This window comes from Drosophila pseudoobscura, chromosome X, assembly GCF_009870125.1.
Source record: "Drosophila pseudoobscura strain MV-25-SWS-2005 chromosome X, UCI_Dpse_MV25, whole genome shotgun sequence".
In the NCBI taxonomy this organism is placed as follows: Eukaryota; Metazoa; Arthropoda; class Insecta; order Diptera; family Drosophilidae; genus Drosophila; species Drosophila pseudoobscura.
The window spans coordinates 52,773,676-52,796,730 of NC_046683.1; the positions used below are offsets into that span (position 1 = coordinate 52,773,676).

At 47.0% G+C, this 23,055-nt stretch overlaps 2 protein-coding genes and 1 long non-coding RNA gene across 6 annotated transcripts in view; 2 read left to right on the top strand and 1 right to left on the bottom strand.

Moving 5' to 3' along the window:
- Positions 1 to 991: 991 nt before the first annotated feature.
- On the top strand, positions 992 to 1,490 carry LOC117184838 (uncharacterized). Its single transcript, XR_004470300.1, has 2 exons — positions 992 to 1,137; positions 1,196 to 1,490. It is a non-coding gene; the product is annotated as an uncharacterized lncRNA (long non-coding RNA).
- Positions 1,475 to 2,201, bottom strand: LOC4813271 (mitochondrial import inner membrane translocase subunit TIM14). 2 transcript variants are annotated; one of them, XM_015187825.2, is made up of 3 exons: positions 2,054 to 2,201; positions 1,716 to 1,955; positions 1,476 to 1,656 (listed from the first exon to the last, which is right to left on the bottom strand). In XM_015187825.2, exons 1-3 carry the CDS (start codon positions 2,054 to 2,056, stop codon positions 1,543 to 1,545), a joined length of 357 nt encoding a protein of 118 aa, XP_015043311.1. In that variant the 5' UTR covers positions 2,057 to 2,201; the 3' UTR covers positions 1,476 to 1,542. The 2 variants fall into 2 exon arrangements, with proteins under 2 accessions (XP_001353912.2, XP_015043311.1); XM_001353876.4 differs by lacking the exon at positions 2,054 to 2,201 and having other exon boundaries at positions 1,475 to 1,656; positions 1,716 to 2,024.
- A 928-nt stretch (positions 2,202 to 3,129) lies between these two features.
- Positions 3,130 to 23,055, top strand: part of Mob2 (MOB kinase activator 2) — a 38,794-nt gene continuing 18,868 nt past the window's right edge. Inside the window, exons 1-2 of one of the 3 annotated variants that reach the window (XM_033383852.1) lie at positions 11,328 to 11,540; positions 19,961 to 21,078. In XM_033383852.1, coding sequence (XP_033239743.1) covers positions 20,165 to 21,078 — 914 coding nt within the window. In that variant the 5' untranslated portion in view covers positions 11,328 to 11,540; positions 19,961 to 20,164. Of the gene's footprint in view, positions 3,434 to 6,460; positions 6,865 to 11,327; positions 11,541 to 19,960; positions 21,079 to 23,055 lie in introns of those variants that run through there. The other 2 variants (XM_015187827.2, XM_015187828.2) reach the window with 2 other exon arrangements.

Consider the following 23,055-nt stretch of genomic DNA (forward strand, 5'->3'; position numbering starts at 1 on the left):
TTTGGCTATGATATTGAGGTACTCGTAGTTTTGTCGGATGGTGAGTTGGGAAATGTATACGCTTGAATTCTCCTCCTCCATGGCAGCGATTATTAGCTACTGGCGCCGGAATCAGCCGGGGAACCGACCGCTGAAGAATCCAGCCTGTTGTGCATGAGATCCAGCTCTAGAACCATGCTGACGATGGTTTCGATATAGCTCTAGAAATCGTAGAACACGTTTTGGCTGATGGGTTCTCTGAGAAGGGGCCGGATCTTCGAGACAACGCGTTCGTCTATCGACAAGTTGTTGAGTGTAGATCCCTCATGATCAAAAGGCTCTTTCAAATCGTCATCGCTATCACACAGTCCTCCTTGATGGTCTCCACTAGATATTTACTATCAGAGTGCCGGTGTCGTAGCTCTCCAGCTTCTCCGTCTCGTAGTCGTAGGCATAGTCCAGAATGGCGGCGTAATATCGAACCTGCCACCAATGCGTATCAGTAACTTATTTCCTTTCCATTGCTCATCACTCAACACGAATTCGACCAATGCATTGCGGTAACTTTTCTAACTTTTTGAATTTTTTCAGACTGTTTCTTTTTTGTGTATGTGTGATCTGGTCTACGGCAAAGTTATGTTTTTAAGGGGAATCCTAGGACATGGATGGGAAAATGAAATCATTTTCGATTCAGAAAACTAAAACTAAGCTTTCCCAGACGGAACCGATCAGATCGGATTGCTATATCATATAGCTGACATACATACTCGTATGAGCAAGAGTATCAAAGACTTATGCGCCTAACGCAAGAAAATTAACTAAATTAACTAGAAACGATGAAGTTTCATGAAACAACTGGGCCGGAGACTCTCGTGAAGAAGCCTAAGGCAAGGACAAGCTGCTGAAAGTTCGACATGTACTGCATGATATTCTCGAAAGAGTTCCATAGCCGGAATACCGACTATGGATCAAATAAGTGTCGCACCTTGTCAGAGGAGGAACAAGCTTAATTCGGAGTTTGTGATTGCCTAAGTAAACACTTGAAAATCAGTCTCCCGACAATGGAGTCCTCTGTTTTATACGTTTTGGCAATCATTTACATCATCTGTCTGAATGCAAAGTTGGTATTCTCTTTGCACAATCCCTTGATGCGCACATGTAAGCATTGTCTGAAGATCGTAGATATAGCGAACATTTATCCTCTTTTATATTTAAGCTTGCCTATTAGGGGAGGAGCTTGTCTGCCACGCCCGATTCATCATCTGCTGGCAGTACAAGTGCAGGTGCATTGATAAACACGATTATCTCGGGCCCGGGCTGGGGTGCATCTACCATATTTTTCATTAAACAAAATCCTGAAGAGTCCATGGCCCGAAGAATGTAGTGAGCTCCAAGCAGGAAATGCAAGGGCTGGAAGCACTTCTTGCAGTGGCATGCATCTTTCGTACCGTCCAGAAATTACGGGTGAAATAAACCATTAATAACCAAGCGGCAGCTTTTTACATGCTAAACACAAACTATTTTATTTACACTCGGAGACGGCAGCGGGAGCCCTGCCGACAGTTATTTGGCATTGTCCATAAAGTCCTTGGCCTCGTTGATCTTCGCCGCTAGATAGGGGGAACCACCCCGATCCGGATGATTCAGCAGCATGATCTTCTTGTGTGCATCCTTAACCTGCAAGGGAATTGCGGAGGGGTGAGATATTGCAACAAAGGATGCAGCACGTGCATTACCTTTAGCTTGGAGGCACTTGGATTGACGCCCAGAATGAGGGCCGCTTCACGCTTGTTCATCTTGGGATCAAAGCCGCCCTTGTAGTACTTCGAAGCAGCCATGCTCTCGGCATCGAACTTGGGTAGGTTCTTCAGGGCCTCGTTGAAAGCGGTGGTCATCTGGGGCATGCGCCGCAGCATATGCTTACCCGCAAAGCCCACGGCTGCCACTCCGAGTCCCGCCAGAATAATGGAGCTCGCCTTTACATCAGATTTGTGGGAATCCATCGTGCCAATTTGATATAAGACAAGTTATATATGTAAAACTTTTGTTTATTTGAGAATGAAGTCATTTTTACCATTTTTATGTAATTTTAACAGCTGTGACTTTAGTGTGACAGCACGCGTCGAGGGTAGGTAATCGATTGCAAAAGTGTTATCGTTCACAATTTACATGTTCTGCCTGCGATTTTTCAAAGGGAATCTTTGGAAAACATATATGAATACATTGCAAACATCCATAAATTGACAATGGCGATTTATGAACCAATAATTTGAAAATTGCGCTCTGTGTTCGCTAAAATAATACTGAAAGAATCGACTACTTTTAGAAATTTGTATTATAGTATTTCACAGCCAGGGCTGAAGCACCGCTTCAGCTCAGCCGTTGCGGAGCAGGTGTGCAGCCCGAACACACAATCAAAGCAATTCAATGAGCAACATTCCGCATACCCTAGGAAGGGCTATTATAAAATTGAGAAAATGTTTGCCATCTCAGACTCCAATGAATGCAGAAACTAGTCACTACTGTTTTAAAGCTATTTCAACGAAATTTTGCAGTTTGTGGTCTGCTCGGGATCAGCATATATATTCAGAAAAACAGAATTACGATATTAATTAGGGGTAATAGGGTATAAATATGCACATACCACCGATTGACAAGCAACAAGTGCTCAAATACGTAACACTTCGTGCTCTCTTACGTTTTATTTCATGCTTTGACCTTATTTTAGACACAACCCCATAAAAGGGACTACTTAAATTTAGCATATCTTGTAGCAAAATCATTCATCAATCGGATAAAATTATGTGTTCAGGGCTGAGCATGTCAGCTAAATAGTATAATATTAAACGGATCATGAAAATCGAGGAATATGCCTTCTGTTCATGGAGAGAGAACGTTTAACCCATTGTCGACCAGTGGGTATTTAAATATACCCCGCGAACGGTATATAACATGAAGAATTTTGGAACAGTGAAACATATCGTGGTCGTTTTTTTTTGTAAGTAAGGGTGGATTTACAAGAATTTCATACAGTAATATTTTCAGCGGCTTAGCTCAAGCTGTTCACCTGTTTAAACTGAGGGGGTTGAGTGGGCTAAGCTCGTTTTTTCATCGGTATATTTACGGTATATTTCTGAGGGACTGACGGTATATTTGATCGATAAGTCCACTGGTGCACAAACAAGACGAAGAAGAAGCGAGAAAATTTCTGATGTGCAAAAAGTTTCAAAACGGAATCCGTATATTGATTTACAAAAGAAAAAAGTGTCCATTGGTCCGATCGGGCGATATATCTGGTGGCGGTGGTGTGTCCGGTGTGCGTGTGTGTGTGTGAATGCGTGCGTCCAGCTGGGAAAACTACATAATTTGTGGCAAAGTCGGGAGCAGCAGCAGCAGCCGTCAAGCTGGAGCGAATTCCAGAATATCTGCGCGACACGGTCGACTGGTTGATGGGGTGAGTTAGTAGTAATAGCAACATTTGATAACACCTGACTCCCTGACATCTGCTCCCGGATCGGTGCAGCAGTGGCGGCCAGTGGGTGAGATGCATCCACAGACGGTAAAAACGGCCACAAGGTGGTACGGTTACGACGACGTCGTCGCTGCCACTCAGTGGGGCCGTCTCTTGTGTCCTCTGCATTGTTCGCATCGCGTCGCCCCACCAGTTTGGCCCCTCGCCAATTGGCCTCGTTTCGCGTCTCTGTCGTCACAAGAAATTTCTTTTTTCGTCGCTGCCTTTTGTGGCTGCCTTCCGTTGGCTGCCCCTGCAAGACGGCTCTCCTACTCCTGTAGGAGCTGCACTGGTGCTGGTGTTTGTTCCAAAAAATCAATGGGACAGCATTATCGATTTCTCAAATGTGGCTGTGTGACCGAGTAATGTAATCGATGTACACCGTGTGCCCATGCTGTCAATGTGTGTGTGATCAGTCTGCTCCTCTGTCTGCATCCAGACATCCACACAACCACAAGCACACATCCGCGTCCGCGTCCGAGTCCCAGGCGCAAGGCCATCGCTGCGCTTTGATTGCGTTTATTTGTGGTTCGTCTTCATCTTCTGCTTCGCTCAGCATACCCTCTAAATCATGGAGAAACTCGGGTATATACATGTGTTCATAAACAGGCAGAAGAACGCCACGCATCTGTCCATCTTTATGAGCAGCACATACAGAATTCTATAGGCGTATCATCTGAAAGGACATTTGAAAAATTAATATCTAGAGGGTATTTGGTAGTCGACCCACTCTAGTTTGGTCTTCTTACTTGTTGTTTATGCTTCTACGCAGACAAAACGAAAACGAAATCGATGAGGAGAGGAGAGCAGAGGAAAGGAGGACGTTGCAGGCGGAGGCTATAGATGATAAGGGCCAGGTTTAATGAACTAGCTAATTTCATTGCCATACTCGGAAACGGTTCACGTAGGCGTGAGTCCCATAAACATATACATGGGAAATCGGTGGATATAAAATCAGGTACCTGTGGTAGGGTTTGTTGAAATATTCCCCCTGGAAGAGCCTCCTAACTCCCATATATGACAAATGATTGCAAATCAGATCTATCCAAAGTCATTTGGGGGCATTTCTATGCCTTGCGGTAATTTTATTCTCATTCAAAGATCTACAACACGCGGAGGAACAGGAATGGATGAAAGAACACAATTCCAAACAAAAAAAAGGAGACTACTCTACGAAAGGGTTGCCATGGGAACCATAAGATGTTCCTACCTGCCTGGATATAAAGAGGGAATTAGCTCTTCAGAGTCCCAGCCCACTTTTGGTGGAAATCAGCCTGCTTTGGGTAAATCGGGTACGATAGGTACCGACGATTGTTCAATGGAAACTCAAGAGCTGCTTTTGGGTTGGACGGCGAATCCAGTCCGCAGCACAAAGGAGATGTCTGCCCTGCAAAATGTTTAATTAAATGGCATGCAATGCAGATTTTAAGTAGTTTTCCATCAGATTGTGTCAGATAAGATGTGGATTGATATGGAATAACACGGATACACTACATTCAGGCGCGATTTGAACATTTTGTAAGCCAGGAATGAGTGCTAAAACATCCAATTAGGCACAGTTTAGTGATTAGGCACACAAAGTGAGCCGTCGGTGTCGGAATATGGCGGAAATCGAGTTGATTGGAAGCCATTCCGCCGGACAAATTAAGTTCACACAACTCGCTGACAACTTTATAACGTGGGCTATCCCGATGGCGATGTCGTTAGTTACATCTATATACACGAGTACACACACACCTACACACCCACACACATGGGGGTAAACCTTTTGTGGATGCTGTCACACAAATTGGCAAAGGAAACGGCAGGGGGGAAATAATGTAAACGATGTGAGAGAGCAACAAAGAACAAACAAATTGTGTCACATGTCACACCCCATAACCAAAAAAAAAAACAAAAAAAAAGTAAAGGAAAAAGAGGGGAAAAGCACACATCCGCAAAGATGGGAGAAATATCTACACGCTGCAGGATGGATGTGGAGGAGATACATATATCCGGAACGGGTTTGAGTGGACGTCATCGCCCTCCAATGGAGCAGCAGGGTTTTTCATTAGAGCCCAGGAAAAACAATTAAAAATGTGGCCAAGAGAGAGCGAGATAGACAAAGAAACAGAGAGAAAATACATCGATTTCTGTTGCCTTAGCCACAGCGAGGAGAGCTCTTGATTTTACTGGGGAAAGATATGTATGTACATATCTTCATTCCCTATGGACCATGTTTGGAATGAATTTCCTCAATTCGAATATTCTGGAACATAGTATATTGAAGCTGTTTTCCCAAAGGATCTGGGCTGCACAGAAATTAGTTTATAGAATAAAGATATCCATAATATATACTGGAGATGCTCCAGATGTGTCGATATATAGCTGTTTGTGGCGATGCAGGCACCATTAAGAAATGGTTCTGCAGGGATATCAAAAGAGAAGACGATCCCAGGTACACCATTAGCTACCCTCGCCGCTTTGCCTGCCTGTCTGCCTGCCTGATGGCATGTGCAGCGGCGGACAGCCTTGAGGCGCACTTAGCAGAACTCTAATTGAATTAGAGGCGGCAACGGGTGCAAGTGCAGTGCGGAAGAGGCAGAAGGGGCATAAATACAATAATGCGAGTGGTATGAGGCCCGGCGGAAGAGGCAGCAAAAGAAACAAAGTGACAGTTGGCCATTTTTTGTTGTGCTTCATTGATTGGCAGACCCGGACAGGGCCCGGGCCTGCTGCTGGGGGGCCCTGCTGCCCCCGAGTCCAAGTCGAGTCGCTGGCCAGAACCCGCCGGGAGGAGGCGCAAATCACTAGACCAAATCAATTTTGCAGAGCAAAAGTCCATCCCCGGGCCGGGGATTGTGTATATTTAGGTTGTGCAAAGGCTTCCCGCTCTGGCGTGCCCTCGAGCTGGGTGCCACATGCCCCGGCCGTGCACTCAGTTGCAGTCGAGCCCTGAGCGCGGCTAGTTCCTAGCTCCCAGTTCCCAGCTCCCAGCTCCCAGTTCCCTCGGTCATGAACTGGGCCATCTCGAACCTGACGGGCGGCAACCGCGTCAGTCGGGCCATTCTCGTGCGCTACTCCTCAGTGCCGCTGGCGGATGCTGGCGATGGCTCCTCCACGGGACCGCAGACTCCCACGGCCTCCACTCCGCGAGCGTCCGCGTCGCACACCTCGCTGTCCTCCACATTTGCCGCCACATTCCTGCACTCATCGTCGCGACATGTGCCCGGACGCGCCGTGCCGCGACAGAGCGCCAACGGCAACGGCGGCAAGTCGAATTCCAATGCCCCACCGGGCGGCGGAGCCGCAGCTGGAGGCGGCGGTGGCGCTGGCCCTGCCACACAGCTGTCGCTGCCAATGGACGTCGAGGAGACGGTCACCTGTTTCTGTCGGTAAGATCAGACGAAGAGGCATAGCGATAAGGATATTTATTGAATATTTCTGTTCGCGGGCAAAGGAATGGGAACGGAAAAAGTCTGATGAGCTACGTGCTTCCCCAACTAAAAGAATAGGGCGGCGGGAATATGCCTCTGGATCCAGAAAGCTAACAAGAATTGGTATAGGTATATTCCAAGAGATCTCTCAGAATCGTACACCAATAAAGCTTCAATGCCATAGGAACTTAGATCAACAGTCGAATATTTGCTATACAACAGATCGGAAAACAGCCAGAAGTCTAATTATCAATCGATTCACTATTAATGCACGAAATATGGGAGTTTTAAATGTGGAATCCTTTCAGTGTTGCCCCTTTCTTAACTCCATCTCAAAGATATACCAATGGGTATCCTCTGGTCGACCTTCAGCCTGCTTAGCCTATTGGTTTTTGTCTTCGTTCCGAATCCGAAGAGTGCTTCAAAGAGGGACAGGGACAGGGACAGGGACAAAGTAATTTGCAAAGTCAAACATGTGTGTTAGGGCTCTCTTTACTCTTTACTCTCCCTCTCGCTCTCTCGCTGTCTCTCTCGATTGCTTACTCTCCCTCTCTGTGTGTGTGTGTTTGGTCGCAGTTCAGAAAAACAGCTGATTTTCTCTGCCTATCATTGTTTTTGTTTTCGCCATTGCGGCGGTTTCTCTATTCTGCCCCCCCCCCCGCCCCTCCTGCCGCGGGCACTTCTTGTAAATTATTAAATTTTGTTTTTGCTGCGCAGTTTTTCCATCATTTTCTTAGCGTTTTGTAGGGTTTCCATGTGGTCGAAAGATAAACATACATAAATAATCGGTGGTTGGGTTGGGGGTCACACTCACATACATACCTATACATGTGCACATGTGCATGGGGCTGTGTGGGGATATGTGCCCCTTGCCTTCGTTTTGACACGCCTCCTTTCGCTGCTTGGCGACACATAAATCACACAGCGACATATCTGAGACGCATATGCATACACGCATACATATGTGAGTGCTTGTGTGCATTTATGTGGCGCTACATTGTGTTGTTTCTGTTTTTTGCGCACTTCCTAAATTCGACGGCTACCTCTGACGTCATCTGCAATGCGCATGACCCACAGCAGAGAAGCAGCGCAGCAGAGCAGCAGAGCAGCAAGCACACACTAACTGTAGTAATGGCAGCAGAGCAGAGCAGAGCAGAGCAGCAGCAGCAGAGCAGCAGCAACAACAACATCTTGATACGTCTTGCTGTTTTGTTTGTGTGTGTGTGGATGGGGTGGCGTGACCGACTAAACGGAACTCCCGCCGTCTTTCCTTTCCTACTGCCCGCAAATAAAACTAGAAAAACGAATAAAAAGAGCAGAATAAAAAAACAAAAACAGCAGCCACAGCCGCAGCCGGAGCCGGAGCGACAGCGACAGCATCAGAAACGGCAATAAAAACACGAAAGAAAGGTTAACTTCAGGGGCCGATGCTTTTGATACCCTCCCTTGCCGATCGATTGTTTCCTGGGCAGAAGATAACGAATATTTAACTTGAATATTTCACATGCTTTGCAGTGGGTTTGCACTGGTGCCACACACTCTCATACGTTCCACATGTGGAAGATAGGGCAAAGCTTCAAAAGTTCTTCATATTGTGCGTCCAATCATACTCTTTGCTAGGGTATACCATCAACATAAACATCAGCTACGGCAATAAAAACCATTTAGAAAGAGAAAGGAAGCAATCGAGATAGAGAGTGAAGGCAAGAGAGCAATATCGGGATAGTATTTTCTTTGCATACTTCTTCCGTTTATTCCGTTTGATTGTTGTTTTTGGTCTGCCACCAGGAACAGATCTCTCTCTCTCTCCCTTCCTCTCCCTCTCTCGGTGTCTCTCGTTAGCAGCTCTTTCACTTTGTAATTAAGTTGTGCAGCGAGCGGTGGGAGGGCAGAAGGTGAGAAAATATGGAGTGCTGGAGTGGGGGCTAAGGGAGAAGGGGGACCCAGGTAGAACGATAATTAATCGTAAATCAAAGATAACAGAGATCGATAAACAACAATAACAAATACAACTTGCTTTGTGTTGGTGCACATGTGCTTACTTTTCCAAAACACCTGCATACATCAATCCGCTATAAGGAAATCGAGAATAAGCTGTGTAAACTGTATTATTATTCTTATGGGGGGCACCAATCCAAAGTACCCTCCTAGCCCTCGCTTAGCACGGGGGTTACGTTCCTGAAAAACCTCGTGTGAAGCGGGTTTCGTTTTTGAGTCGTCTTTCGATGGTCGGATCAGAATATTCAAAGCACGATTCCACGATATCGTTAAACCTTATACAAGTTCAGTTTCTTCAGAGCTCACTGCATTCACAGTAAGAGCAATCTAAGCGAGGGCTAATCGTATCTTATTTCGTACACCAGACTCCCTTTTTCGTACTCCTTACATTTTATTTCGTACAAACTACAATATTACTTGCAATATTTTGATTAGACCATTTCGTGGACCAGATTTTATTGTCCTCAGATCTTTAAGGCCACTGTGGCCCCTCTAGAAGGATAACTAAAGGTCACGAGCCAAATCAAACAAACACTTTCGAGAATAATCAATACAAGTTTTCGATTAAATAGGGTCAACCCTGACAGCTTCTAGATGATTCCGAATGCAAGGAATGCAAACTTTTGTAGAACAAGGATAAACTCCAAAGGGAATCGATTTGCAAATAATTTTGATTGCTTTCAAAATATTATTATCAATTTATGAAGAGACCAGGACCACTTTCCAAAAGCTATACAAATTGTGCAGAATATCCCTAAGGCCCCATGAGGGATCCTTACGATGTTTAAAGATTATTTCTTGCCCCACGATAGTTCGATGCTGTGAAATATGGTTTTTTCTCGAAGCCTCAAGGGGGGACAGATCCAAAGATTGATGTCCTTTGAACTGCTTCAGCAAACCGCAGAAGTTCCTCTCTTTCGGAGAGGCTAGAGGATAGATAGAGGATGGAGAGAACTAGAGAGCGTGTGCAACGCAGCTTCAATAGTCGTTGCTGCCACAAGTAATGGGCTCAAAGCAATTCAAGTAATGGCAAGTGGCATAGACAGAGAACCGCTAGAAAGCAGCCGAGCGTCGCGTAGTTGCAGTTGCAGTTGCCGCACTGCCAGACGCAGGCTCCACAAGACACGGCGTGGCTCATGGAGCGCGTTCCATTAGCCGCTCTGTGTCTCTGTGTGTGTGTGTGTGTGTGCCTTGTAAACGACTCTGCCAGTGGTGCAACTGAACTTGCCGCACTGCGTCGCGGGAGGTCACAGGTGCTGGCTTGCTGGCTGGCTGGGATGGCTACCCGGGCGGGTGATTCGTTCCCGACTTTATCTGCTTCTCACCTTACGCTCCTTCTTCTCTATCCCTCTCCCTCTCCCTGTCTCTCTCCCTGTCCCTCTCTCTCTTTGGCCGACAGCTGCTCTGTGGCCGTGTTCCTGTTTTTGAACCTTATTTGCTGTGAATGACGATGCGTTTACTTCGCCAGCAAATGATTCCTCGATTCCGTGAAATGCAGTTCCTGTGTTATTCTTCATTCTATTCTGTTTTTTTTTTTTTTTTTTTGATTTCTTACTCTGTTTCCTCCTCATGAATGGAGTGGAGAGCCCAAAGAGCGTGATAATTGTACCTCAGGGAGACAGGGGATGGGATGGAATATCATGCGGGCTTTGGGGTTACCTTCCCAACCATATTGATAAGGATGAAAGGTCTCACCCTTTGGGGTTAATTAATTGTAACTGATTTTCTAATTATCTATCGTTTCTCCTCTCTTTCAGGTGAGTAAATTCATATCTTTTACGGAAACCAAGTTAAGCACAAACGAAAGGTAATCCTGTCCTGTATATTTATTGCGTATTTCAGTCCCTCCCGAGTCCCTTTTTACCCCCCATTCTCATGTTGGGCAAAAACGCAGTAGATTCTACTGCTATTTGCGCAGTGAGGTCCGTTTCGTGTCGTCTGGCAACGCTGCACAGGCCGTCAGCTGCTGAGCATCACACACACAGCTGATGCCGAGAGAGAGCACACAGCAGGGCGAAAGAGCGCCAGAGGCGGACAGACAGCGGGCGAGAGAGAGAGAGAGAGAGAGAGACCTGTCAAACAAGTGGTCGTCAAAGCACACTCGCACAGAAACGTGTATATATGTATATTTGTATGCAAAACACACACAAGCGGCACTCAGTTGTGCTCGCTCTCGCTCTCTCTCTCTCTTGCCATCGCCGCACCATCATCGTCATCTCTGCTGTGTGCTCTGCTTTCGTTGCCAGCCAGCTTCTGTCTGCGGTGGTGTGTGTATGTGTGAGCCAGCAGCAGCAGCAGCAGCAGCAGCAGCAGCAGCAGAGCAGTGAAAGACAAACGTCGGCCTAACGCCTCAACGGGTCTCGTTTGGGGCTGGCTCTCATTGTAAAAATTTCCTTTGCCGTGGTCGGTTCGGTTCGATTCGGTCAGTGAGAGCAGCAGCGGTCGTAGGTCGTCGTCTCGGTTTTTTTTTTTTTTTGGTTTTACATTGTTATTGGAGGCGCCGCCGCTCGATATTCGTGGCGCAGCAGCAGCATCGACATCGATCCTCTCAGTGTGAAATGCTAAGCAAAAGTGCAAATACAATCAAACGCAATTGCAAATGCAATTCAATTGCGCGAATCCTGAAAAGGCACAAAGTAAGCAAAGACTCTATTTTTTGTGTGTGTGTGTGTGTTTGTGGCTCCTCTCAAGCCTGCATCAGAGTGTGTGTGTGTGCTGGTGCCTCTCGTGGCTCTCCTCTCGTATGAAACTGTGTCATTCCACTGCCAAACGGCATACAAGTTTTTCCTCGCCAAACACAAAGCGTTTTAGCCAGAGCTCTTCTGCAACTATTGCTGGTTGTAGTTGTAGTTGCTGCCACGGTTTGTTGCTTCACTGATTACGCGCAATGCAGCAGCGGTGGCAGTGGTGGCAGCGGTGGCAGCGGTGGCAGACGGCAGCCCCCGAGTTCAGTTGCAAAACCGGCGAAGCGCGACTGTTGCCAATGCAGCGCCTAGAATTGGCACACCAACAACGGCAGCAGCAGCAGCGGCAGCAGCAAACAACAACAACAACTGTTACGGTACATTCACGAGTGCTGTTGCTGCTGCCACTGCCACCATCGCACCATCCGATCCGAGCCGAACCTAACCACCACCACCACGGTTTTTTTTGTCCATATTGTTTTAACCACTTCCTTTGCCGCAGCGGCAGGAACTTCCTTCCTGAGAGGCTTCCTGTCTGGGCCATACCCCAACTCCCCCTGCCCATGCCCCTGTCCCTGCCCCTGTCAGGTGTTCCTGCCCCTGCCTTTGCCACTTTGCCCCTTTTTTTCTTGTTCTTCTTTGCTGCAGTTGTCAACCCCGTTAACGCCTACGTGTTCACAGGCTCAGGGCACACACTTGACGAGTGGTTACGTTCCGTTCCTCTCCTTGCCTTTCCTCTCCTTTCCGTTCCATTCCGTTCGGTCCGTTCGACCCCAGAGCCGCCCGCATGCCCATTTCTCACACCTACCGCATTCCCCCACAGCCCAAACCACACTTCGCGTTAGGGCATTTATCGATTTTTGTGTGTGTTTTGGTCATGCTAAAAGTTTTTTTTGTTTTTGTTCTTTTTTTTGCAAATTAGTTTGTTTCGGCTGGGAATTTCCATGAAGCGCTAGAATCAAATCTAAGGGAAATATCCAGTTTCATGGAATATTCAATCGAAAGTCAATTTTGTTTGCTCGCTTATTGATTGGGGTTTAGCCCCATATTATGAAATAGTTCTCATGCCATTACAGCTCTAAGGGTGGGGGTTAGGGTGGGGGTTTTCCCCCCCGAGAAGATGATTTCTGGGAAGCAGGAAGCACTGCCAATGGGACCATTAGGGGTGGTCAAAGAGGGTGTCCTTTGGAGGCTTTTACATTGAATATTCCCTAAATAAGCTATCCCCTAGATTGAGGTGTTTTCCCCAGTACTTTCGCTTCGTTTTCCCTGGCAATACACAGATTATACCGATGTTCAGACTAATCGATGGCACAACAGAAACCGTTTCGTGCCACAGCTCTGCAGCTCTGAAGCTATGCCCCACAAGGATATTCACAGTTATCTGAAAAGTGGGTTATCTTTTGAACTGTTGTGTGGCTCGGCGAGCGAGCGAGTGACCAAACGGCGAACCGAAAAACATCTCCGCCTTCGATTGATGCGCCCCGTTTGCCGTGAACCGTTATGCCGCATACAGATACACACACACACGCTCGTGTATGTAGAGGCACTTATCAATGTGTAGCATGTCACCTCGCGCGTTGCATGTGCATCTTGCATCTTGCATCTTGCATCTTGCTCTGTATGCTCTCCACGGCTCACGTCACCATCAGCGTCAGCGTCAACCCGGCGGAGGCAGAAGAGGCGGAGACGGAGGCAGAGACAGAGACGGAGGCAGCAAGGTTTCCTGCTCTCGACAGTTGATGTTGTGAAACTCGTTTTATACCTTGTCTCTCTCTCTCTCTCTCTCTTTTATTTCTTTGATGCTCATAATTCTACAGCTTTTCTATGGCTCTGATGGGAGGGGGGATTGGGGGAGGGGAGGAGTGACTTTGCCCGTTTTCGGTTTCGGTTTCTTTTTGGACTTGGCGCTCTCCTCTCTCTCCCTCCCTCTCTCTCTCTTGTGTAGCTTTTGCCAAATGCTCGTTTGACCTTTAACGGTGCTTACCCCCACCCCTCTCCGCCCCCTCTCCGCCCCCGTCCCTTACAAAATTCGGCAACAATTAAGGCACTCCATTCAAAACGCGAGCAATGCCAATTCCCGCAAACAAACACTCGGCGACGCGTTGCTAGAATCACTTAATAAATTTTTGTGATTTAATTGTTCCTCTCACCCGTGTACCCCCTGGCGGAGGAGAGGGTGTGACGGAGACGCAGACGAAGACGAAGATGGAGATGGAGACAAAAGACAACCCCATCGAATGGCGACGGGCTTCAATGCGAGTTGAAGGTTAAGTGCGGCGATAGCGACACGGAAATCGAGTGGAATAGAGCTGGCTCTACGGGCCGTAGTTGGTGTGGAGCACCCCCCCACCGCCCCCCACCCCTGCATATCGGTGTATATTATGGATTGCCATTCAAATGTAAATCGCACTCGTGACTGTGGCATTTTTTCTTCTTGTTGCAACCATTTTTGCCCCCGTGCGTTCCCGTTTATTATAAATAACCTTAAACGATTTTTCTGCCCCACGAAAAGTGTCAATGTCAGCTGTTTTGGTGGGGAAAGCACAGGCGAACGAGAAAAATCGAAGACCTGTGTGCTAAATTTATTATTCAGCTGTCGGCAATAGGCCATCCATGGGGCCTCTGCTGCTCCGCTGCTCTGCTGCTCTGCTGCTTTCTGCTTTCTTCTTTCGCTGGCAGCACAAAACGTATCTTAAAATAAACCTCATATTTTATTCTAAATTCGCAAAATGTTTTCCGTCAGGCCCACAGCGTGTCCCGCTCTCTGCCTCCTTGCCTCCTTGCCACCGTGCCACCGTGCCACCGTGCCGCTAATTGCACGCGCGTATGCAGCAGAAGATCCAATCGCACATGTTGGCAGGCTTCTTAAATAATTGCTGGCTGTCACTTGGCCTGTGGCCGGTCGGGGGGGGCGGCCCGGGGGGGGTGCATAAAGATGTATCCATGTTGCAATGTTTTGTGTGCTTTTTTTGTCCATGCCCCCGCACATTTCTTTCAGGGGATTTGTAACAGAGATGGAGACGGGCACTCGAGATGTGGCGGAGACTTTGCTTTGGCTGCTTCACCCACAACATTGTGGCATTATTGATTTCCTTGTGAAAGAGCGAGAGAGCAACAGATATTCATATGTTTTATGGGGGAAGCATTTGATGGGCCGATCAGCCGTAAAACATAATGTATTCCTCCCTTCCTCCCCACTTCCCCTCTATGCCTCTACCCCCACCTCCCCATCGTAATTATGCGGTTGTGCCCGATGCGGCGGCATCTTCAACCAGCCCAAAAAGAAGCCCCCGGTAACTGGATAGTGAAAATTGCCTTGGTTTTTCCTCCATTTTCCCCTCTTTGCAACAAAACAATTTTCGGCTACTTTTGCAATCGGCAATCGCTCGACTCCCACAGAAACACAGAAACGAAGCCGCACAGCGTCCGCCTCTGGGTCCACTTTTCCTATAATTTTACGAGTATCTATGTATCTCCTGGTTTTCCCTCGTGTTGTTTTTCGTTTTCGTTCATCAAATTGAGTTAGCGAAAATTACTATAATTTTGGTGGGAAATTTTATGGGTCAAAATGTTGACAATGCGCCCCAGAGAGGCAGGGGGGGGCAGAGGCGCCCCACAAAAGTGGGGTAGAAAGGCAGACGAGACGAGACGAGACGCCGCTGACCGCAGCGCATATTGTTTCTCTTTTTTTTTTTCCATTTCCATTTCCATTTTGTTTTTGTTGTTTTTTACTAATTTGCTTAATTAGCGCGACTTACACATATCTACAGGGTATACCCGTAGCATAGTCGCCACTTTTGGGGTTTGTAACACGATTTAATTGGGTCTACGAGCATTTATTTTTATTGTTTCTCTTCTCTTTTCGGTAATTTCTGCAGAGTCTCTTTTTTACTTGTATTTTATTTATTTTTTTTTTTTCCTTTCTTATTTCTCTCACGTTTTGGGCTCTACACAAGTTTATGGCGGGGCCTGAGAGCTGAGCGAGCGCCGTCGTGAATGGAGTCGAGGGAATGGATTGGAGTACAGTGTGCCGTAGAGAGAGAGAGGAGTACACTGTGGCTTAGCGGGAGAGAGAGAGAGAGAGAGAAAGAGGTGTACACCATGGCGTATGGAGGGGAGGAGGTGGAGTACACCGCGGCGTATAGAGAGGAGGAGGTGGAGTGGTGGAGTACACTGGAGATTGGATTGGAGTGGAGCAATAGCCAGACAGACAGACGGACAGACGGACGGACGGACAGACGGACGGACGGACGGACGGACAGACATTCCCATTAATGCTGGAAACGTGATGTGCGGCGTTTTGTGTAACTCGCCGTGAGAACATCGCGGGCTCTGCAATCGCTCAGGTTTCGCTTCGGTTTAAATGACAGCCACAGCCGCGGATTGAAACGTTCGAGCCAACGAGCCAACGAGCGATCGAGCGAGCACAGCACGTAGATCCCCACAGATCGATCCATGGATTGGCTTTCCGTTTTGTATCTTTTCTCTCTTTTGTCTCTTAGATGCACTCCCATTTGCATATGTGCTCGTTCCAGCCATCAGGCAATTGTGCGCGGCCTTCGGAGTGTGAAAATTGCTGCAATCGCTGAACGCACCGCCTCGCCTCGCCTCGCCTCGAACGTACTTTTCAAGTACATTTATGGGCCGTCGATCTATCATCTGGTGCTGGGTCGAGCCCTTGGAAACGGGGGCTTGGCTAATTGCCAGCCAGATCTGTACTGATTGGCTCTGATTTGGTATCCAAGTAACTAGACCATATGGGAATTATCGGAAGCTTTAATCGCACCTATTTAGAGTCACCTTCAAAGGTGATAATCCAACGTGGTACAGCCACAAAAACTAGACCGTCTGTGAAGCAATTTTGTGTTGAAATAAGTTCCAGCTCAGCTCAGCTCAGATCCGATCCGATCGGATCGGATCAGTAATGGATGTTCATGTTCTCTCTTTTGTGTAATGATCGAAGAACTGAGAGTTCCGCCAAATCAATTTCCATTTCTACACACTGCCTGGAGTGCTACTCGTACGGGTGTACGGGTGTCTGTGTGTGACCCCAAAGCGGGGCATCATCCGAGTAGTGGAAACCGCAAAGCTAATTGCTTATGCACAACGCATAACCTTGCCACTCCATGACACTTCTGGCCCTTCCCTTTCGCCTGCCCGCAGGGCGGAGGAGCGCTGAAGCGTCGAAAGGGGGGATACCGGCGGATAGGGTACGGATAGAGAGAAAGCTTTCATCATTTTTCCGCAGCCGCATTGAAAAGGAATGGATAGAGAGAACTGTTGGCCAGGCACGCAGGCAGACAGGCGGCTTTCGGGGGGGCTCTCGGGCGGGGAGGCAGTGCTTGGCTTAATTGAAAATTCACAGTAATGCCGGGCTGTGGAAAACGACAGCTGCTGTGTGGATAAACACGGAAAACAGAGGAAAAGGCAGCCAGCAACCAGCAGCAGCCGCCCGACCAAAGAAAAGAAAAAGAAAACACATTAAAATAAATATAATTATTTCTTCTTCTTTTTTTTTCTTGGCTAGACTGGGGCTGCGGGGTGTGGGGTGGGGGGTGGGGGGTGGGGAGACTTCTTTGCTTTTATTTTTTGCTCTTAAGCGCTTTATATTTCTCGAGATTTCCGCATGCTTTGTCAACCGTGGAAGAGGCACGAACTTTCATTTTAAAAATTCTCGAAGCGTGTGCCGCCCCGCCCCATTTTCTACCACAGAAACTATGGCTTTTTCCTCCCCCAAATCCAAAAAAAAAAAATCCACAGTGTCATCATCATCATTATCATGGATCAGAGGGGCTCCACGAGGCTTTTGTTTCTTTGGAAACTTTCATGGTTGCCGGAGTGACTTAATTCTAACGTCGCGACGTGACTGGCAGATCACCCGAGAGAGCATGTAATTCGCAAATTAAGAGCTGCTCTCTGGTAGAAAGTTTTAGAAGTGCTTTATGATCTCCCAAATGATCCGCAAGATACAGCACACTTTCAATTTTTTTCTGGCAAAAACTCCACCCATCATCCAGGCCGCCCCGAGATACAATTCAATCTTTGGTCCGTTGTGAAAGTTACCAAGTGTCAAAACTCTGAGGCCATTCTATTTTTCACACCTTTTTCTTTTACTTTTCCGTACAGAGAGCTTGCCACTGCCACTGCCACTGAATCATTGAATCACTGAATCCACACCGCACATCAGGCACGTTGTGCGGTGGTCCGATGGTCCGATGGTCCGATGGTACGATGGTCCATGCGGGAGCCAGCAGATAAGCTTTTTCTCGTATATGGCATGTGCCGGGAAATTCTGTTGCATATGCAGAAAAAAAAAACGAGACCCATGTGTCATATTTTTGCCAAGTGATACCGTAATCTCTAGAGCTTACGCAGGGGCTTACTGCCGTTGAACAGAAGCTTCCGGCGTGGCTTTTATCAAGCGAGCTCTCTCTCTCTCTCTCCGGCATTTGCCGCAAGAATCTGTTCCAACTCATTTATTTGGCCAGGCCTTCACTTTCAAACCCATGGATGGACCAATCCATGGCATTGCATACCTCGTACACGTGCCCCGTGCCCCGTGCCTCGTGCCTCGTGCCCCTCGTGCTCTGTGCCCCTCGTGCTCTGTGGCGGGGCGTATATTTGGGTGAAGGTTATCCGGGTGTCCCCCGGGTCCCAACTGGTGGCGACTCCTGCTGCACTCAATATCATAATGCCACAAGAGTGTGGCCTCCTCTGCGCCTCCGCACTCCTCTCTCAGAGCTGTGGGGACCCCTGCCTTCTGCCTGCCTTCTGCCTGCCTTCTGGCCGCCTTCTTCTTGCCCTTCTTTAATGATGTGTTTTAATTTTGCTTTGTCGTGTCGTTTCGCTGGCGTTTTTTTTTTTTGCGCCTCGGCTGGAGATTGCGTAAGCATTTGGATGACGCCGCCTTTTACTTTCTTTTTCTTCTTTGAGGCAAGAAAAAGGAACAGCCAAGCACATTATCATACCATTTCTTATGTGCTGCTGCCTGCCCCTACAATTAATGCTTTAAACTTGGCCTTAACGCATATGTATGAGTATTTGGGGGAGGGGGGAGGTGGGAGGGGTGAAACCTCTGTAAAAAGTTCAAACACAAATCAGAAGAAACTTATAATTCATTTCTCTGTATTTTTGTAGTAAATCTAATTAACATATAAGCGGATTTGGAGGCAACAACCATCGCCCCATCCCATTCGATCCCATCCGATCCAACGCACGCGCCTACTCACTCGCATATTGCCAAATGGGGCCTCCCCCTCCCTCTCGCACCCCCTCTCTGTCGCTCTGTCGCTCTCTCGCCTTTTTGGATTTTGTTTTTGCCTTTGGCTTTTGGCTTGTGTCGAAAAACTCACGCGATCCGCGTTTTCTAACGACAAATATATAGAAATAAAATACACACGAGAGACATGTGTGTATTTCGAGCAAATTCGTATGTAAAATATGTATATAAAAACTAAATATTGAATACAACAGCGGGAGAGCACATGGTGCACTGTGGTTCGCATTTACGGAGTGTACGGGCGATTAGCAACCGAACAAAATTTATTACAAAACTTGTCCAGAACATTCGAATGGGGCGGCCGACGGTCGGGGGGATTACCTTGTGGATTAGCTTGTGGGGAATCTGGGAAATACGGCAATATCTTATTTATAGCCATCGATTGCGATATGCCATCAACTGCAGGCTGGTGGAGATTATAGGAATGGGATCTGGCGACTTTTCCCAGAAATTGAATGTTTTGGGATGGTTTTAGACTTGGTTCTGGGACTTGGGATTTGGATACACTTATTGAGTTATCGATAACATTCCTTAATATCGATTAGTGGCGATTGTTTATAGGGGCCTTTCTCTTATGGGACATTTTTACAAGGATAAAAGGTCTGTAAGTGAGAGATCCTGGAAAGATCTTGTGATGTTTATCGATAACACTCCTTACCATCGATAAGTGGCGATTGTTTATAGGGGCCTATCTCTTATGGGAAACTTTTACAATAAATGAAAGGTCTCTAAGTGAAGGATCCTAGCGGATATCGGATGGCTATCGAATATAGCATGCGATAGTTACTCTTTATTCGTTAATGTTTCTTAGTCTATGAATTGTTTTAGTGTATATCTGGTTTTTGACCACCCATATTCTTTTGGTTTTCCAACGTACCCCGTCCCACTGTGCCCTTCTTTGGGGAGTGGGGGGTTTTTCGCTCAAATGTGGAAAAATTTGAAGCCTATGAATGACTAACACACACACACACACACTCTCACACACACATGCGAGTCTCGAGAAGTTTTGAATGGCGAAAAGCACGCAAAAGGGAATCCGTGAAACAAAGTTGAAAGTTCGCTAAATGCTTTTTTTTATATTTTTGTTTAGAAGAAAGTTTGAAGCTTGAAAAAGAAACAGAAAAAAAAAACAGAAATTGAATAAAATTTAAATGTGTGCAAAAGTAAGTTAATCGCAAAAGCAACAAAAACACAGTGACAAAAACGAAAAGAAGAGAAACAAAAGGAAAAGAAGACGATAAGCAGAGACGAAAAAGTAAAACAGAAAATCAGTAAAGGAGAAAAGTGACAGTGAATGATGTTGAGAGCGCCCACACAGCACATCGTGGAACTCGGCTTCGGAACGAAAACCCCAACAACAACGACGACGACGACGTCAGCAGCGACAGCGGCAGCGGCAGCGGCAGCAGCAGCCAGCGGAAAGCAGCAGCATCGCAGCAAGACATCTCTGTTGCAAAAGCTCAGGCAGCAGCAGCAAAAGCTCCAACGACAGCTGACATCGCCACACGGAGAGGCAGAGGCCGAGGCAGAAGCAGAATATTATTTCCAGCAGCAGAGGCAGCGGCAGCAACAGGCACCTTCGCCACACTCGAGCGACAAGTGTCTTCTGTTGCTGGCGGCGACCATCGCAGGCGGAGAGGAGGCATTGCCGCTGAAGACCAAGAAGAAGAAGGAGTCCTGCAGCTACAATCTAGCAGCAGCCCTAAGGCGCCACAAGAAGCCAAAGACAGCGACAACGATAGTCGCCACAGCCACAGCCACATCACCAGTGGCACCAACAGCAACGGCAGCGGCAGCGGCGGCAGCGGCAACCTCAACAGACGACGACGACAGTTGTCGCAGCATCAGCAGCGGCAGCAGTCTCTCAAACAGTTGCATTAACCATCATAGCAGCACGCCTTATAGAGACACAAGTGGCAACAACAACAACTACCTAAGTAATTACAATTGCAAAACCAGCGAGCAACAGCAAACAGCAGCAGCAGCAGCGTGGAAAGCAACAACACAGCAACAACAACAGCAACAACAACAACAACAGCTGCTCATTAACAGGTCAGGAAGCGGCAACAACAGCAGCAGCAGTGGCCCCACATCGATCATGTCACCCACATCGCAGGCGCCCACCCGAACCTCGCTCTTCGATTCCTGCCACCGCAAGATCCGCCTCATAGGCGGCGGTCCAGTGGCCTTTCTCGGCGGCCTCGTTGCGTAAGTTGCCTTTTGAAAAACCCCCATATGAATCTATAATATCATATAGTGTATATATAGTGATTCCCCAGCCATGAGCATGATGGATAAGCAGGGGGGATTCCTGTTCAACAGCTCCCTTAACCCTGAATCTGTGTTAAAGTGATGCAAATATTGCATATTTATAGAGAAGAGGAGGAAAAACGTTACAAAAGTATCCAAAATGAAGATGAAGTGAAATTGAAAGACCAAAGCAAACGTTTTCTCAGCGTTTAATGGTTTCTTCTATAAGAAAATCATTACTTACAAGACTATGGGCTCTCTTTTAATGTGTTTACACTTGAAGACTCTATTAGCACACAGCTTTACAGGGTATTTACTTCTGGATATCGTTTATTCCAACAAAGAACTTGTCTGTGGATCCCCTCCGAACCTTGTGAACTGTTAAATAGGTGATGAAAACTAGACAATTACAACGTACTGTACTCCAAGACCGCAGTGATCTTAACCTCAAAATATAAATAGAAAATGGAACAGAAGCTGGCCATTGAATTTGTCATTAGCCAGAAAATTAGCTTAAAAGAACACCAAGAATATTTCCGAGTTACGAAAAGACAGACCCAAGACATTAGCCCAAATATGAGGCACGATGCCAAGCCATGCCATGCCATTCCATTCCATTCCGTTCCTTAACTGCTATTATAGTGAGATCAACTTTCTAAGGTCGTGGCGGAGATTGGCCAGGCAATTGCACAAAAGTCGAATAATAATAATATTAATAATGTGTCTGCATTATGGAAAATACTTGAAAAATCCACAGTCGCAGTCAAAGGTCGGACAAAGGAAGCGAAAGACTCGAAACTAAAAGAACCAACAAAAATACAGAGCACCAGGGCACGGGCACCCCACATAAATGTAGGTATTTACTCACTTTTTGATGGCTTTAATTACGAACATTTCTCAAGCGGTGGGCCTTTGTGTGGAGTTTTAGTTTTCGGCCACCAAAAGCACCAAAAGCACTCTGTGCGAGCGCGAATTCAAGGTTCGAGCGGCAATTAAAATATCACAAAAGTGGAAAAAAAGAAACAGAAAATAGAAACAGAAACCGAAACTGAAACTGAAACAAAGGCAAACAGCCCAGTGGGTAAATTTATGCACATGTATTGTTTAGTAGGCCTAAAGGTCCCACAACAAAATGCGTTTTGGAGGTCACACCTTCTGCGATAACGGGCTGGCAGGAGGTGGAGGACTTCCTTATTTGCTTGTGGTCCAAATTTAACCGAGATCCATCATCGTCCCATCCCCGCTGGAGCTATATTTATATATGATTTGGCTTTGTTTGGGCACCAGCTTCAGCAGCACCAGCAGCAGCACCAGAGTTAAATGAACTCTCCGAATTAGTGGCGAGGTGAGGCGACCGCAAAAGCGTTGACACCACTCATCTGCCCCTCTGCCTGAGTCACAGAGTGCGCTGAACTGATAATTAGTTAGGAAACCAAATATTGACTTGCATGAACATGCATAAACACTAGACGAAGATGAGGAGAGAGAACGAGAGAGAACAGCAAGTAAAGAACTGTAGACTGTGGGCGGCATTGCGACTATCGGGATACCCTTTGTTAGCCCCTGCATACAGACGGGCGTGGAATGCCACCAAAGAGGACTCTCATGGGCAACACTGCCGAAGAAGAGTTCCCTAGTGCAGATGGCAACACTGCCGAAGAGGAGTTCCATAGTGCAGATGGCAACACTGCCGAAGAGGAGTTCCCTAGTGAAGATGGTAACACTGCCGAAGAGGAGTTCCTTAGTGCAGATGGCAACACTGCCGAAGAGGAGTTCCTTAGTGCAGATGGCAACACTGTCTACAAGGACTTGTTTTGTTTTCCTTGTTCCCAATGTGATAACAAATCGATTGTTACGACTTTAAGTACTTTGGAAGATATCTATTCTGAATTCAGACAATATCGTTCCCATAACTTAAAGTTTGTTTAGCGACGA